We start from the raw sequence: 16,351 nt of genomic DNA, 5'->3' as shown, positions 1-16,351 counted from the left end.
GGGTTGTCCTAACACAATGGGAGCTTACAGGAGTGGGTTCCCAACAGCCCTTGTCAGCCCTTGTCATGTTCCAATGAAGCTAAATCCATTGGGAAGTGTGGTTTTGAAGTATATAATGAATCCTGATTAACCATAACCTCCCCACCCCCCAACACCCATGCGTGCACACCCATGCGTGCACACCCATACACAGCTCAGATCTAGACCCCAGCCATTAAAGAGACTCACACTGCCTGGGCATCATAGCTGGGGCTCAGGACCCACTGGGGTCATGTTGGCTCTGGGCTCTGTGAAAGGAAGCTGGGCTAAGGTTGGACCCTCGAGTATGAGAGGTCAGTAGATAAGGATATCTCAGTCTCAAGCAATCTGGGGCCAGTATGGTGGCTCAGTGTACACATGTTCTCAAGCCGGATGACGTGAGTTGGGTTCTTAGAACCCACTCCTGTGAGTCATCTGATCTCCTCATGTGTTTGTGGCATGTGTGGCATGGAATGGGAATCGGGAACCCTGCTTAGGCCAGGGTCTACCCACCCTGTTGGCCTGATGAGGCAGCAGAAGCAGCAAGCGTGAGCCCATGCCACCACCGACCAGAGAGGTGGCCAGATCTCTGCAAGGGGTGGCAGCTGCTCCCATCCCAGGCTACAATGTGACATTACGTGTTCCCATCCATTAATGTGCTCTCTCTCTCTCTCTCTCTCTCTCTCTCTCTCTCTCTCTCTCTCTCTCTCCCTCCCTCCCTCCCTCCCTCTCCGTCTCCCTCCCTCCTTCCCTCCTCCAACTTCTCTGGCTATTCTAGAACTCACCCTTTAGACCAGACTGTCCTTGAGCTTTCAAATGCTGGGACTCCTCCCAAATAGGGATTCTCTGTGTAGCCCTGAACTCTGTAGACCAGGCTGGCCTCAAAATCAGATCTGCCTGCCTCTGCCTCTCAAATGCTGGGATTAAATATATCACTACTACCACCAGCACCACCACCCCCACCTCCCACCCCCATCCCCCGCTTTTCTTCTCCCCCCTCCGCCCTCCCTCCCCCGCTTTCTTAAAACAAACAAAAGCAAGAAACCATCAAGGTGTATGAAGGCCAAGGTGCCCTGCTAGAAGCATCCGTTAGAAGCTCCACATTTTGTTTCGTCACACTTGGAAACCTTAGAGCCCCAAGTCTGCAGGAATGTAATCCCTACTGGTTCTTACATCTGACCATCGGCCTTCCCACACAGATGCTGTCCAGGATGCTGCCATCCTGTGGTTTGCCTTGAAATACTGCGCAAGCAGGGCGAGGTGGTGTATACCTGTGACCCCAGCACTAGGGAGACCAGAGGCAGGGAGGACTGGAACCGAGAGGCCAGTCTGGAGCGATCCTGTTAGAGTTCCTTCCAGGCTCCGCCCCACAGTTACCTGGCAACAGGCAGTTATGCCTGACTCATATAAATGGGGCTGCTTGTCCCTCATTCTTACTTTGTCCCTTCTCTCCCCATTCTCCTCCCCCCTCTCTCTCCATGTGTTCCTGGCAGTCCCATCCACTCCTCCCTCCCTCTCTCTCTCTCTCTCTCTCTCTCTCTCTCTTGGTTTTTTGTATTTGGTTTTTTCCAGACAGGGTTTCTCTGTGTAGTCCTGGCTGTCCTGGAACTCACTCTGTAGACCAGGCTGGCCTCGAACTCAGAAATCCGCCTGCCTCTGCCTCCCAAGTACTGGGATTACAGGCGTGCACCACCGCCGCCCAGCGCATTAACTCATGATGAATACTTCGTCTCTTACAGCAGTGTTTCTCAAACCTCTGGACCACTGCAACCCTTTAATACAGTTCCTCATGTTTTGGTAATTCTCAACCATAAAATTATGGTTGGGGGTGGGGTGGAGTGGAATGGAGATGGGGAGTCCGTGGCCAGGGGAGTGGGGACATAGGACATGGTGCTACCCCATCGGATCCATGTGCCCATTGGTGCCAAGGTGATTTCCAAACAGGCTTCTGCTGAGTCCTCAGGTGCTGCCAACCTAATGGGGAGATGAGGGGAGGGCAAGTGAGGCCACCAACTCTTTGTGTGGTGCCCAGCAAGACTCAGGGTTCACTCCTGGATTATCTCTGCCAGAGCCTAGGGGTCAAGGTCTGATAACTTCTGTTTTTCCTAGCAAAGAAGATAGCCCCTCTCCCTGCAGGGGAGGGGGGGCTCCAAACCTCCCCTCCCAGGCTGCTTCCCTTGGCAGCTCTGGGCAGCACCTCCACTTGTCTTTTCTGTTCTCCTGTGTTTGCTCTGGCCTGCTCCCTGAGGTTGATAGCCAAGAGCCAGAGATTTATTTGCTTTCTCCCTCCCTTTTCTTTTTTTCTTTTTCTGTTTCTTTTTCTTTTTCTTTTTCTCCTCCTCTTCCTCCTCCTCCTCTTCCTCCTCTTCCTCCTCCTCCTCTTCCTCCTCCTCCTCCTCCTCCTCCTCCTCCTCCTCCTCCACCTCCTCCTCCTCCTCCTCCTCCACCTCCGTTTCTCCGTGTAGCCCTAGCTGTCCTAGAACTCACTCTGTATGTAGATCAGGCTGGCCTCAGACTCAAGAGATCCACCGGCCTGCCTGCCGTCCCCTGGCCTCCGCAATTCACTGGCAGGTAGGGCGAGGGTGGGGGACATGGATTGGGGTGAGGAGCCAGTCCTTAGCTTAAACACAGACTCCGCACCTATGAACCCGTAGGCCTCTCCCAGAGTGAGTGCCAGAGAGCAGGAGGCTTGGGATCGCCAAGTCTGGTTGGCTTTGGAAGAGAAAATGGAAACTTCCTCCTGTGTTCAACTTTAGCCCTCGCCAAGCCTTCGAAGCTGGGTGATGGGAGAGCTGGACCTGACGGAGCCCGTCTGTCTTCTCCTTCCTTTCTTCCCCCCGCGGGGCCACTCCCTCCTCCCACCTGCCAGGCTTTCACTTTTTAATTCCTAGTCGTTAGCTTTTCCGCACATTTACGGTATTTGGTCAGCCCCAGGTCCAGGACTTTGCACTTGAGTTCATCTTCTACATGACAGGGCCCGACACCGGGCTCTAGAAGAGGGACGCAGCGACCAGGCCGGGAATATTCTGGGCAGCGTTGGGGGCCAGCGGCCGAGTATCGTGTCTTCCCGTCCGCACCCTAAGCCTCTGTCCCCAGCCTTTCGGCCACACGGGAACCGGCCCTCCTTTTGCGCTCGCCGGGATCCACAAACCACCCCACACCCTGGCACCGGTAACTCATGCCCACGTCCCCGTCCCCGACCCCGACCTCGACCCCGCCCCCGCCCAGCAGCGGACTGGGCTGCTCGCCGAGCCCGAGAGCGGAGGCGGAGCTCCCCGCTTTCTCCCGCCCCCTAGGAAGTGATGGGAGGATGAGCCGAGGGCGGGGAGCCCGGCTCTGCCCAATTGGCCAGGCGCGCAGCGCTCCGAGCGCAGTTAGAGCCAGTCTCTTGCCGCCGAAGCCTCGACAACCCCAGATTTCCGCGCTCAAGTCCTGGAAGACGACCAGTTCTCCAGTCCCTCCAGTTCTCCGTACCCCCGAGAGCTCCGGAACCCCAGCGGCTGCAGTTCTCCGCGCTCCGAGGTCCAGCACCCTGGAGTCTGCTCTCGCACCATGCAGCTAAAGTGAGTCTGTTCGCGGGTTTGTCCCAAGAGTGGGGTCGGGGAGCCTGGGACCCACCCGAACTAGGGCTGAGAGCGCCTGACGGTAGCGCAGCGGCCCAATCGCGGCGCAGATTTCCCCAGTTGCCGACCGCTAGTGGCCACACCTGGACCTGCGGGCGTGGACGGCAGGGGGCGGCGCAGGGCCAACCTGCTGCACCAGGCGCGTGGGCGGCTGTTAGAGGAGGAAGGGCAGGAGCAGGGGGCTGAAGGTGAGGATTCAGCCGCCTTGGGCTCTGGCTTAGCCGCCGCCGCCCTTCTCCCAGTTGATTTCCCAGAAGGGAGGATGTGTGTTACCTCAAAGACCAGCTGATACCCAGCGCATGGGGTTAGGGCACCTCCTTGCACATTTGACTTCCCTCACAGATCCAGACCGGGCAGGGGGAAGTGGGAGGTGTGTGTGTGTGTGTGCGCGCGCGCGACAGTTTTGCACTCTGGCTTTTTGCTAAAATATTTCCCTCAGGCACTTGTCCCTTGGACACTCGGTCTCCACTGACCACAGAGTCCCCAGGGAGAGAAAAGGGGGAGACCTTGCAAGCTACGGAGTGCCTAGTGGCCAGTGGCTGCCTTGACTTTGTGGTTTGCCCACTGACCATTCCTGCGGGATGCGCTCTCTTGCTCTCGCTGTCGCTGTCACTGTCACTGTCTCTGTCTCTCTCTCTGTGTGTGTGTACGCGCGCGTTTGCCCCTGTGCGTCTGTCGCCTCTCCAAGGATTTCTCTTGAGACAGTCTTCTGAGAATTTCAGGGCTGCTTTTGAGGGAGAGTGAGGTTTTGTTAAAGGTGTGTGGGCAACTGTGAAATATCTGTGACCTCCTGCGGGGTCTTAGCTGCAGAGTCTTAGCCCCTATAGTGAGTCTCCGTAGAACAACAGATGGCCTTGGGAGACTAGGCAAGCGCTGGCTTAAGTATCCAAGGCTGCTTTCCAGTAGTGTGAAGTGCCCCACTTCCCACTACCCTTTCCCCTTCCCCCTCCTCCTCCCCTCCCCCTTCCCCTCCCCCTCCATCTTCCCTCCCCCCTTCCCCTCCCCCTCCGTCTTCCCTCTCCCTCCCCTCCCCTTCCCTCTCCCCTCCCCCTCCCCTCCCCCTCCCCTCCCCCCCAATCAGGCCTCCTTTGTAAGAGGAGGTGGCTAGGCTGAGATACACAGGACACAGTCTTTTGTGTATCACCAGGGGTCTGGAACATGGCGTCCCACGAAGTTTGGTTTCAGATAGTCCTGGCCTTCACCTGCCTCCTTTGGGGCCATCAGGTGTCTCCATCTCCTTCAGGTGCAGCTTATATGCCTCTACAGGAGGTTAGATCACAGGGAGGGAGGGGGCACAGACCTCAAAACGGGGGCTCTCAGAGGTTTCCTCAGGACTTTCATACAAATCAAACTCATACAAATCAACTGTTTTTCTGAGTTTGGGAGCTGTCAGGCTGTGTGTGTGTGTCAGTGTCTGTCTGTGTGTGTGTGTGTTGGATTCTCTGAGGTCTCAGTGGAAAACCAGCCAGGAGGATCCTCCTCCAAGGGAGTTCATGTTTTCTCCTAGGTGGCGCTATTTTGTATCCTCGGGAGCCAGCCGGTCTGTTTGGAAGAAACTCCATCTCACTTGTCTTTCTACCCGGTTCTTTTCCGGCCCTGGTCTGTTCCTGCTGCTGTTCAGCCTCTGTGCTGGTGAGTTCGGATGCTTCAGGCTGTGTAGAGCAGTCCCTGGCCACGCCCCTACATCTCCCCAGAGGCCCACCCGAGAAAGCTGGATCCCCAGACCTGGCTTGATATGCAAGGTTAGAGGTCATAAAGGGAAGTGCTTTTCCAAACTCTATACTTCTCTTTGCATTTCTTGCTTGGGGTCAGGGGAATGCCCCTCCTGGTCTCTCTCTGCCTAGTGAATCATAAAAGCCACCTTTGAGAAGAGCTAGGGGTAGGACCCTGCCAAAGCCAGGGAGGGAACCAGCCTTGGCACTAGGTGGAAGCTAGAGTACTTCACACCGAGGTTGCTACGAGACACTCATGCACCCTCTTAATGAACCTTAGTAAGAAATTCCTTTCTTGCCTTGGTGGGTTGGGACAGGATGGGTGTTTGAATCGTAAGTAAATACACTGTATCACTTTTGAACCTCTGCAGAGGCTAAAGTGAAGGAAGTCCATGCGATGGTAGGCAACGATGTGGAGCTCCGCTGCGTTCACCCGGACAGACACCATTTCAACTTGAATGATCTGTATGTCTATTGGCAAATCGAAAACCTAAGAGCCGTGGTGACTTACTACCTGCCTAACGAGTCTCCAGGGATCTATGTGAACAGTTCGTACAAGAACAGGGCCCATCTGTCCCTGGACCGCATGAAGCAGGGCGACTTCTCTCTGTACCTGAAGAACGTCACCCCTCAGGATACCCAGGAGTTCACGTGCCGGGTATTTAGGGAGTCCACAGAGTTAGGCAAGGCCTTGGAAGAGGTGGTCAGACTGTATGTGGCAGGTAAGACTCTCAAAGCTGAGATTGGCTTTGCCCAGCGTGATGCCCTGGGAAAGTCCTGAGGAAACCCCAATCCGGCCTGTCTCAGGGGTGGGCTTCTATGCATCCTTGGGGCTCTGATTATCAGAGTTCATAACTCAAGACCCCCTGGTTTTAGGGAACTGCGCATTTAGCCATCTTTGTCTTCAGGTAATTCAACTCAAAGTAGCTACTGAGAACTGAGTTAATAGGGGAGTCGGGGATCAGGGGGAGTGGGGTGACAGCTCGTTAGATAGAGTGCTCACCATACACCTGTGAGGACCTTAGTTCAATCCCACCACTCACCTAAAGTCAGGCATAGTAGCATGCATTTCTAGTTCTGACACTAGGGAGGGTGGTCCAGATGGGCGGACCCTTGGGGTTGCTCACTGGTTAGCCTAGCCTACTGAACTTTGGGCCAGTGGAAGATCCTGACCCTCCCCCACAAAAACAGAGTGGACAGCTCTTGAGAAACAACAGTAGACGTTGTTCTCTTACACATCAGCACATGCGGCCTTCCCCAGCCAGCACGTTCTCAAGAATGTGTGCCGGCAGGGAGGAAAGGAAGCTGGAAATCTCAGTGAGGTTGGACATTGGAGGAATGCTTCTAATGCACCAAGGATTTGGGGCTACCTACTAGGGAGGCAGATGTGTGTCCAGTGAGGAAAACCAGCCCCAAGCGAGGGAGCAGGAATTTGGAGTGGGAGCCGGTCACTACCCACCAGGCTCAGTGTCTTTCTCCCCAACCTCACTCCTGTTAGCTGTGTTAACTACCTTTGCAGCACCGTGACCAAGATACCTGATGTAGACCACAAAGAGACAGAGATGTCCCACAGTTTCAGGTTTCAGACCTGAAGAGAGAGGCATGTCAGGACAGCCCAGATGGTGGCAGGAACGTGTAGTAGAGTCTGCTCAGTGCACAGCAGACTAGGATGCGTGGGGGAGGGGGGGCAGGACAAGCTGGCTCTTAGCTCTTTTCTCTACATTTAAAACATGTGTACGGGTGTTTTGTCTATATGCATATCTGCATACTACGCACATGCCCGGCGGCCACAGCGAGTCTAATCTCGTGGGACTGGAGTTAACAGATGGTTGTGTGCTTCCATGTATGGGTGCTAGGAATCAAACCCAAGACCTCTGGAAGAACAGCCAGCGCTCGGAACCATCCCCTCTAACCCTCCCCCCTCCATTTTCTCTCCTTATCCATTCTCCAAGTGCATGATAGGAGTTCATTCAGTTAGTCCAATAGACTTCCTTACAGACAAGCATCTGGAACAGATGGGTTTCAGTCCAGTCAAATCGGCAGTGAAGATGCAGCTGTCTCTATCTGTGAAGCATTTCCGCCCCGCAGGCAGCATGGGCCCCTCTGGGTTTGTTTTGGTCAGACTTTCCCCACTGGTCAAGCCTTCCTTCACCAATGCCTCCTTTCCCTGCAGCGAACTTCAGCACACCTGTCATCAGCACCTCTGGCAGCTCCGACCCCGGCCAGGAACGCACCTACACCTGCATGTCCAAGAATGGCTACCCAGAGCCCAACTTGTATTGGATCAACAAGACAGACAATAGCCTGATAGACAAGGCTCTGCAGAATAACACTGTCTACTTGAACGAGTGGGGCCTGTACGATGTATTCAGCATATTAAGGATCCCTTGGGCACCCCATGGGGATGTTATCTGCTGTGTAGAGAATGTGGTTCTCCACCAAAACATCACCAGCATCAGCCAGGCAGGTGAGGCCCAGGCCAGGGCATAGGGACTTTGGGAGCACCCTGGAGGTCCAGAGTCATAAACAGAGTCCTTATAGTTGATCCCTGTTGTGGATAGCTCTGGGCTTGTATTTTGATGCTAATTCCAGTCCTCAGAGGGGCTGCAGATGAGGAGTTGCCTTGTGAACCTTCTCCCTACCTTAACTTTTCAAATAAAGGCTTAAGCCAATGATTGGGCAGGAGGAAGGGGGAGGAGCTGAGAGTTTAGGGGAGGAGAAAAGGATCACTGGGAAGGAGGAGGAGCCAGGGAGGATCTACAGGTCTAGGAGGGATGGATCTGAAGGCTGCAGAGAAGCTAGCTTGTGGCCTGGAGAAACAGCAAGTTATATGGGATAGTATAGATGGAAACAGAGTAGTGTAGTGGGAGCTCTGCCCAATCTAGGCTTATAACTTGTTACTGATTGAGTTGAGATTTCTTTTATGGGGGAATTGGGTTGGAAACAAAGTAGCAACAGATCCCTTTCTCAGAGAGGCTATGAGGGAGGAGACTCTTGATTTCTGAAGGCCGGGACAGTGATTGCTTCTTGGGCCTGTCTCTCATGGCCCAGGCAAATGACTAGCATGCCTGTCACCCACAGCAGCCCACTCTTGGGTTCTTTAGCCAGCGAGGACTGAGGATCTCCAGGGCCCCAGAACTTGACCAGGATGGGAGGGGTGTGGGGGAGGGGGCTGGAGGAGAGCATACCAGGACACTTCCCCACATTCACCCCACCCCACCCCAATGGATTCAGATGGCCTTGGCTGCTGGCTGGGTCTTCTATGGACCACAAAGAGGCCATAGCTGTCCAAGTCCAGGTAAGGGACCAAGCCTGTCACCAGATATTAGAAGAATGATCATATTTATAAGAAGTATTAGGTGGGGCTGGAAAGATGGCTCAGCGGTTAAGAGCACTGACTGCTCTTCCGAAGGTCCTTAGTTCAAATCTCAGCAACCACATGGTGACTCACAACCACCGTAGTAATACTGACGCCCTCTTCTGGTGTGTCTGGAGACAGCTACAGTGTACTTACATATAATAATAAATCTTTAAAAAGAGAAAAAAATATTAGGTGACCCACAAAGGAAGAATGCTGGGAAGAGGAGGCCAGGGGATGGCGTGCAGTGGGGTGGTAAATAGCTTTTTCCATAAATAGTCTTCTTTGGGGTTGGTACTGGTACTGGCATTCCTAGTGGGCACCAGTGTGTTGTACAAACCTCAAAGAGTGTCACCCCCAGAAGAGCCTGTATTTCTGATATACCCCTCCCTCATAAGCCTGGGGACAGTGGTTCCGTCTCAAAGTAGGATAGGGGATCTTTGCCCGAAAGCGCATCCATATACCAGCCTGAGATTTCACAGCGCACACGGTGATAATAGGAAGCCTTTTATTTTTATTTTTTTTAATTAATTTATTTTTTTGGTTTTTTTTGAATTTTGTTTTTTCTAGACAGTGTTTCTCTGTATAGCCCTGGCTGTCCTGAAACTCACTCTGTCGACCAGGCTGGCCTCGAACTCAGAAATCCGCCTGCCTCTGCCTCCCAGAGGCAGGGATTACAGGCATGCGCCACCACCGCCCAGCTGATAGGAAGCATTTTAAAAACTACTGTCCCTTTCTTTCCACGGAGAAGACCTCCCCATCAAGACCCTTAAGTCTTGAGCATTTTCCCTTTTACGTTTTTGGGGGTGTGATTTGGGTAGACAGGATTTCTCTGTAGACCAGGCTGGCTTCTGTCACCCCAATGCTGGGGTTAAAGGCCACCACCCCCCAGGCCCCATTTCCTTTCTTTAGACAGGGTCTCATGTAGCCTAGGCTGGCCTCAAACTCACTGTATAGACAAGGTGACCTCGAACTCCTGATCCTCTCTCTACCTCCACCTCTGAAGTGCTGGAATTACAAGTGTTCAGCTGTGCTCAGTGTATGTGCCTGTGAACCTGAGGCTTAATATATGCTAAGCAAGCACTGTGCTTACTGTGCCACGCTCCCCCAGCCCAGTTTCTCTTTCCTGCAGAAAGTTTCACTGGGAACAAGAACCCAGAGAACCCACCGGAAACCCACAACGAGGGGAAAGTGGTCCTTTTCTCTGTCCTCGCTGTACTGCTGGTGGTGGCGGCAGTGGCTGTCATTCTCATCATGTACAGATGCAGGTGTCCCCACCGAAGCTATACAGGTTTGTGTGAGACTCACTGACCATTTACCCATGAACGCATTGGTTTCTGCAGCTTCCTACACTTTTCGAGATTTCATTTAGGATCCACTTTTAGAGTAGGCCAGTGGTGGTATATGCCTTTAATCCCAGCACTTGGGAGGCAGAGGCAGGTGGATCTCTTTGAGTTCAAGGCTAGCCTGGTCAATAGAGTGAGTGCTAGGACTACACAGAGAAACCCTGTCATGAAAACAAAAATCCAATTTTAAAAGTATTAGCATACTAGCTGGGTGTGGTGGCGCACACCTGTAATCCCAGCACTTGGGAGGCAGAGGCAGGCGGATTTCTGAGTTCGAGGCCAGCCTGGTCTACAGAGTGAGTTCCAGGACAGCCAGGGCTACACAGAGAAACCCTGTCTCGAAAAACCAAAAAAAAAAAAAAAAAAAAAAAAAAAAAGTATTAGCATACTTAGCAACACAGCCTGAATCCTCCCAGGAGAGGGTTTGACCCTCCATTTTTAATAGAGCCAAGCTAGTGGTGAGAAGCTCACAGTCCAGGCTCAAGGGGATGATGAAGCCTAGATCCAGAGGTGGGGCGGATGAGCTAGGGAGCACTGAGCCTTTAAAGGCACAAGTTCACACTTAAACCCCAAAAGACTAGTTCCAGAGATAGGATATAGTTCATTTCTATGGATTCTGTTCTCCACTATGGGCAAGTATATGGCCTGAAATCTTCTGCACTCCAAGGACAGGCCCAGAAAGTAGCCCATCCTACACATGGGCCACACAGTACAGGCTCTACGGCCAGAAAGTCTAGAGATGCCAGAAGGGCTTGAGAAGTGGAAGAAGCTAAATAGAGCTCTGTGCCAACCCCCAGGCTGGCTTAGCTTCTGACAGACCCTTCTTCCCTTTCCCATGAGGCACCCTGGTGTTTCCAGTTTGTGGCGTCTGAACAGCATTCCTCAGCCAGGCTGTGCCAGGGCTCCTGAGCTGGGCACACATAGCACCTTCATTTTTTAAAATATTTTTACTTGTTTGTATATATGTGTAGAAGCCCATAGAGGGCTGAAAAGAGCATTGGATGCACTTGGCCTAGAGTTATAGGTATCTGTGAGCTATGTGGGTGCTGGGAACTGAACCCAGGTCCCTCTTGCAAGAGCAGCAAGTGTTCTTCACTGCTGTCTTAGGGTTTGTATTCCTGCACAAAACATCATGACCAAGAAGCTGGGGAGGAAAGGGTTTATTCAGCTTACACTTCCACATTGCTGTTCATCACCAAAGAAGTCAGGACAGGAGCTGATGCAGAGGCCATAGAGGGGTGCTGCTTACTGGCTTGCTCTCTTATAGAACCCAGGATTACCAGCCCAGGGATGGTACCACCCATCCTACAATGGGCAGGGCCCTTCCCCATTGATCACTAATTGAGAAAATGCCTTAAAGCTGGATCTCATGGAGGCATCTCCTCAAGGGAGGCTCCTTTCTCCGTGCTAACTCCAGCTTGTGTCAGGTTGACACACAGAACCAACTCTCCATCCCTGACACCAAGTATCTTAAAAGCTCCCTGCACACTTATTCCTTGAAATCCATCTTCCCTTTTAAAAGCAAGGCTTGCTGGGGAGCGCCTGGGGAAGATGGTGGACAGAAGGGGTGATGCTACTGTGAGTGAGGGTGTGTGCCACCCTCCAACAAAGCCTGAACCTCTCTGCTTTGACCCACAGGACCCAGGACTGTACAGCTTGAACTTACAGGTGAGTCTGCCTGTGGGGAGAAACCGGTTGGCTGAGCTGTCCCGATCTTTCACACCTTCGGTTGCTAGTTTTCCATACCCGAGATGCAGAAACCCTGTCCTGTGGTGGAAACTTCTGGACCTTGCACAGCCTGTCATAGGTCCCTTCCTGCCTTTGCTCTGCAGGACCCCATAGACTCTGACTCTGGCAGGCCAGTGTCCCTTGGTGGAGGTGTATACTCTATATTTTCAAGAACAGTTGCAGGTGGATTCTGTAATCTGTAGAGGTGTGAATTCATATCCCGATTTTGGAAAAAACATCCAAAGGTTTTGGTTGACCACCGGGAGATATCCCTGGCTTTAAGTATTTTTACTACCTCAAAGGGACTCGTGCCTTCCCGAACCAGGCTTTTCCACGTTAGATATGGTAGTATGTGTGGTCCCCTGGGTGCAGCGGGGCCTGTTTGCTGACACCCACCCCTCCACTCCAGGCTAGACAAGCTAATGTCAGTCAGGCCACTTTGGAACAAACAGTTCTGGGTCACCTGGTCCTAACCCGATCACGTGACTGCGACAGCCAGCTGCTTCTAGTTTTGTGCTCCTTTCCCTCACCAGTCTGAATCCCCAGAAGAATCACTTCATGACTCCAAAATGAAAACACTGAGCATGGTTTAGTAGTGTGAGCTTGCCTCACAGGCATGAGGCATGCCTTTACCTTCCTCTCTTCCCTCCAAGACAATGCCTGACAGGACTGCCCAGGATGTGGGCAGGGGTTCTGTGAGACCTCACCGGGTGGATGTCAAGATACAGCTTCAGAGTGGACTCCCACAGGCCCGGGGAGATTGGAGGACAATGAGCTGTCTGCTTATGAGCTGTGGTGGAGAACAGGAACCTTTTTAGCTTTACAAGGCACAGAGGCTTGCTCCCAGAGATCTCTCCAGTGGGCAGCAGCAACATCACCGGAATATGGAGGTTCCAGTGAGCTCTCAGCAGAGAGGAGCAGCGTGAGAGGAGATCTGTCCCTGGCATGTGACTCAGTCCCAGGAGCTTTGAAAAAGGGCATTTGAGCCACTCTGAAAGCACCTACAAAATCTACTGGAGACTTTCCTGCAGGACCTTCAGTGGGGGAGGAAGCCTGACTTTATTTAAGTCTCAAGCTACTTGGGCCTCCTAGAGGATATGTGGTGTTTTGTCTACAGAAAACCTGCTGCTGGCTGACAATGGCTGGGCTCAGAGGTTTGGGGCAGTTGGCATCACAACATCAATGAGACATGCCTCAAAGCAAAATATGGCCCATGGGCCACACACACATGGGAGCTTCTCCCTCAACACTGAAGGCCCCCAAGCCTGACTTCCTGTGGATACAGAAGCTTCTCGAAAGCCTTGAGCTCTTTCAGACTGAACAGGAAACGGGGAGGGCAGCTCCACCATGAAGACTTCAACTCTGGCTTCCTGGGTCTCCTCCATGTTGTCGACTCTTGTTTCTAGATGGTTCTACAAAGTTGGCTGTTTGGAAACCTAGGTATGTATGTACAAACTCCAGATTGATGGCCTAGGGGGCGTGGACTCCCTGGTGGAAGGCAAGCTCCTTCCCACCCAGAGGCCTGGAAATTCTGGACAGTCAGGGCCTGCCTGCCATGTGGCTGGGGCTCTGTGATGACAGATGTGTGAGAACCCTGGGCTCAGGCTCAAGGGGAACCAGTCTTAGGAAGACTTGTCCTTTTTTTTTTTTTTTAATGCTCACATGGACTTATTCTTCACATTGACTTATTCAATGAGTATTGAGAGAACCACCTAAGTTCTTCCTGCAAAAAAAGGCATTACTTACCTGTAGATGAGCAACTGTCATTGTGGGTCTTGAGTTGGCAGCTACAGCTAACAAGCACAAGGAGCAGTTGGGGGTGCAGTGCTCCCCAGGACAGATGTGGACAGATGTTTGGGAATTAGTGGCCTCCCCAAAGCCCACAGTTCCAGGAACTCAGGTGGGTCCGTGGCAGCCCAGTAGGGGTATCCCACCTACTTTAACTTTTCTTGTCAGAGGTAGTTTTGGGTCAGAAAGAGGTCAACCCGGTGAGCCAGCTACCTGTCTTGGGACACCAGACACACTGCCCCTCACCCCACCCCTGCTTACGTAGGCATTGGGAACCCTTCCCAGACCACCGGCTGTACAGTCACTGTCACCTGCTGATTCCAGCATGCTACCTTCCTGTGGAATTCTGGGAGCACACTCTCCCTATACCCTCCCCCACCCCCCAGCACAACAGCATTCATGAGACTTGTCCTGTTACCTCTGGCTCCTTCAGCCCAGGACCTTGTGGCCGCTCTTTATCTGGGTTGGAGATGGGGGCATAGTGACTTCCAGAAACTCGACAAGGGAATAAATATAAGCTGTGCTTTCTGTTTTGTGTCAGTGTGGTGTGTCTGGCTCCATCAGCCCAGATGTTGCTACCACTATAGGTGGCTCTATTCCTCTGGGGACGTGGGCCATCATCACCCTTGCAGTTTGTTACAGCCGTGACTCAGAAGCCAGATGTTTCTCCCAGCATCCCATAGAACCGCCCCCAAATGTCCCAAAGGGGGAAGGCACTGACCTCAGTGGTCACCTGGTAGAACAGGGCCAGTGGCCTCCTGCTGGAACTCATCGTTGCGTTCTGTGCCTCAGTTTCCTCTCTGTGAAATGAGGCACCTGGTCTGTTCAGTACAGACATTCCTGATAGAGACCCTGGCCTGGGACGACAGTCGTGGCTCTGGAATGGCCAGGCTCAAGAGAAGATGGCTCTTCACTGCTGGGGCCTGCTCTGGAGTGGGTCTGAGGATGTTTCGGCTTGCTCTCACAGGGCAGCCATCCCTGCCAGGGTCCAACACCGGCTTGGCTGCTGGACCTCCCTCCCAGTCCAAGCAGCCCATCATGCATCTAATGCGGCAGCCTCGGTGACAGCCAATCTGGGAATGATTTCATCCTTTGCAGGCCTTTGTCCGTCCCACCCGCAGATCAGACAGAGGGTGCCAGGAGTCCAAGGCGGCGTAGACTTGTGGAAGCTCTGGCTAAAGCCTCCTCGCCCACCCTGAGGCTCCCTAAATTAGAAATTCCCAAAGCCCCCACCCCACCTCTGATCACTGGTAGGGAGTCCCTCCTATCCCAGCAAGCAGAGATGAGGCTTTCACACTGACCCCTTTTAGATCGTCCTCTCCCCAAGATCCCTGACACTCCCTTCAGACATTCCCACAAAGTCCTCCTGGGAACTGGTGGATTGTTGGCTTCCAACAGCACAGTCCAAGCCCAGAACAGAGTGGGCTTCTGATTTCACCATCTCCCTCCCCTTCCCCTCCCAGCAGGCCTTTAGTCACATGTGGCCACCACGCACTGCTTGTCCCCACCTCCCCTTGACAAATAGGAGCTAAACAATCCCCCACCCCCTCTCCTGATGTCCCTTTCTAGGTCCCAGACCATGAAGCTCTTTCCAAGGGCTCCACCCAACCTCTGACAGTTTGAATAGTTGGAGAGCCTGTTGCATGAGCTGCGGTGGGTAGGAAGCAGGCTCTGGGAACTGATTTCCCAAAGAACTAGTGTGCACGCATGCACATGCAGGCACACACATATGCACCGTGCCAAACTTGGGGCAGCTATTGAGTTGGGAATTGCAGACTTGGGTAAGGTCATAAGAAATCTCCACTTTTAGCAATGGGGTCACTTACGCATGCAGACTTCATTATACTATCCCTCCAAGCCTGGGCTACCAAGTGAGTTCTAGGATAGCCAGGACTACACAGGACACCCTGTCTTGCACACACACATTATATATATAGTTATATATGTATATAGTTATAGCTATATATAGTTATATATATATGCACACACACACACACACATATATATATATATAAAATCACACTGTGAGGTCCCTTCCAGATAGCTTCTTTTTTGTCTTTCTTCTTTCCTTTCTCTACTCTCCTCCTCTTCCTTGTTTGTTTGTTTTCAAGACAGGTTTCTCTGTGTAACCCTGGCTATCCTGGAACTCACTCTATAGGTCAGGCTAACCTTGAACTCAGAGCCACTTGCCTCTGTCTCCTGAGCTCTGGCATCAAAGGTGTGCAACACAGCTGTCTGGAACAGATGTCTTCTTAAAGAACAGCTAGGCAGTTCTTTAAGGTGGCACACGCCTTTGGTCCCAGCACTCAGGAGACAGGCAGTCAGACCTCTGAGTTCAAGGCCAGCCTGGTCTATAGATCCAGTTCCAGGGCAGCCAGGATACACTGAGAAACCCTGTCTTGAAACACAAAAACAAAACAAACAAACAAAAAACCTGGCTCAGACCTTTGTAACTTACTGAAGTTTTCTGGCTTTTCCTTTTTCATTCCTGAAAAACATCCAGACGCCGTGGAAAACATCAGCAGTCAGCAAGCCTCGCTTTGACACTCTGTGCAAGTTGGCGCCACTGAGGTTGTTTGCCTAGAAGAGAGTGTTATGTGATGTCACCTTAATAAAGAATGTTGAATCCAAACTACACACATAATAAATTAATACTGCATATGGGGCTGGTGAAATGGCTCAGCGGGTAAGAGTACTGACTGCTCTTCCAGAGGTCATGAGTTCAAATCCCAGCAACCACATGGTGGCTCACAACCATTCATAATGAGAAACAAACAA

At 52.4% G+C, this 16,351-nt stretch overlaps 1 protein-coding gene across 5 annotated transcripts; it reads left to right on the top strand.

Moving 5' to 3' along the window:
* Positions 1–3,348: 3,348 nt before the first annotated feature.
* On the top strand, positions 3,349–14,101 carry Icoslg (inducible T cell costimulator ligand). Of its 5 annotated transcripts, XM_052164254.1 has the most exons (7): positions 3,349–3,581; positions 5,149–5,273; positions 5,725–6,075; positions 7,527–7,820; positions 9,823–10,002; positions 11,696–11,725; positions 12,439–14,101. In XM_052164254.1, the coding sequence occupies exons 1-7, from the start codon at positions 3,571–3,573 to the stop codon at positions 12,447–12,449; spliced, it is 1,002 nt and encodes a 333-aa protein (XP_052020214.1). In that variant the 5' UTR covers positions 3,349–3,570; the 3' UTR covers positions 12,450–14,101. The 5 variants fall into 5 exon arrangements, with proteins under 5 accessions (XP_052020214.1, XP_052020213.1, XP_052020212.1 ...); XM_052164253.1 differs by having other exon boundaries at positions 9,844–10,002; positions 11,696–14,101; XM_052164252.1 differs by having other exon boundaries at positions 11,696–14,101.
* Positions 14,102–16,351: the final 2,250 nt, after the last annotated feature.

Source organism: Apodemus sylvaticus, chromosome 19, assembly GCF_947179515.1.
Source record: "Apodemus sylvaticus chromosome 19, mApoSyl1.1, whole genome shotgun sequence".
NCBI classification, from domain to species: Eukaryota; Metazoa; Chordata; class Mammalia; order Rodentia; family Muridae; genus Apodemus; species Apodemus sylvaticus.
The sequence above is the reverse complement of the archived record's forward strand: the minus strand, read 5'-3'. Positions and strand labels throughout refer to the sequence as shown.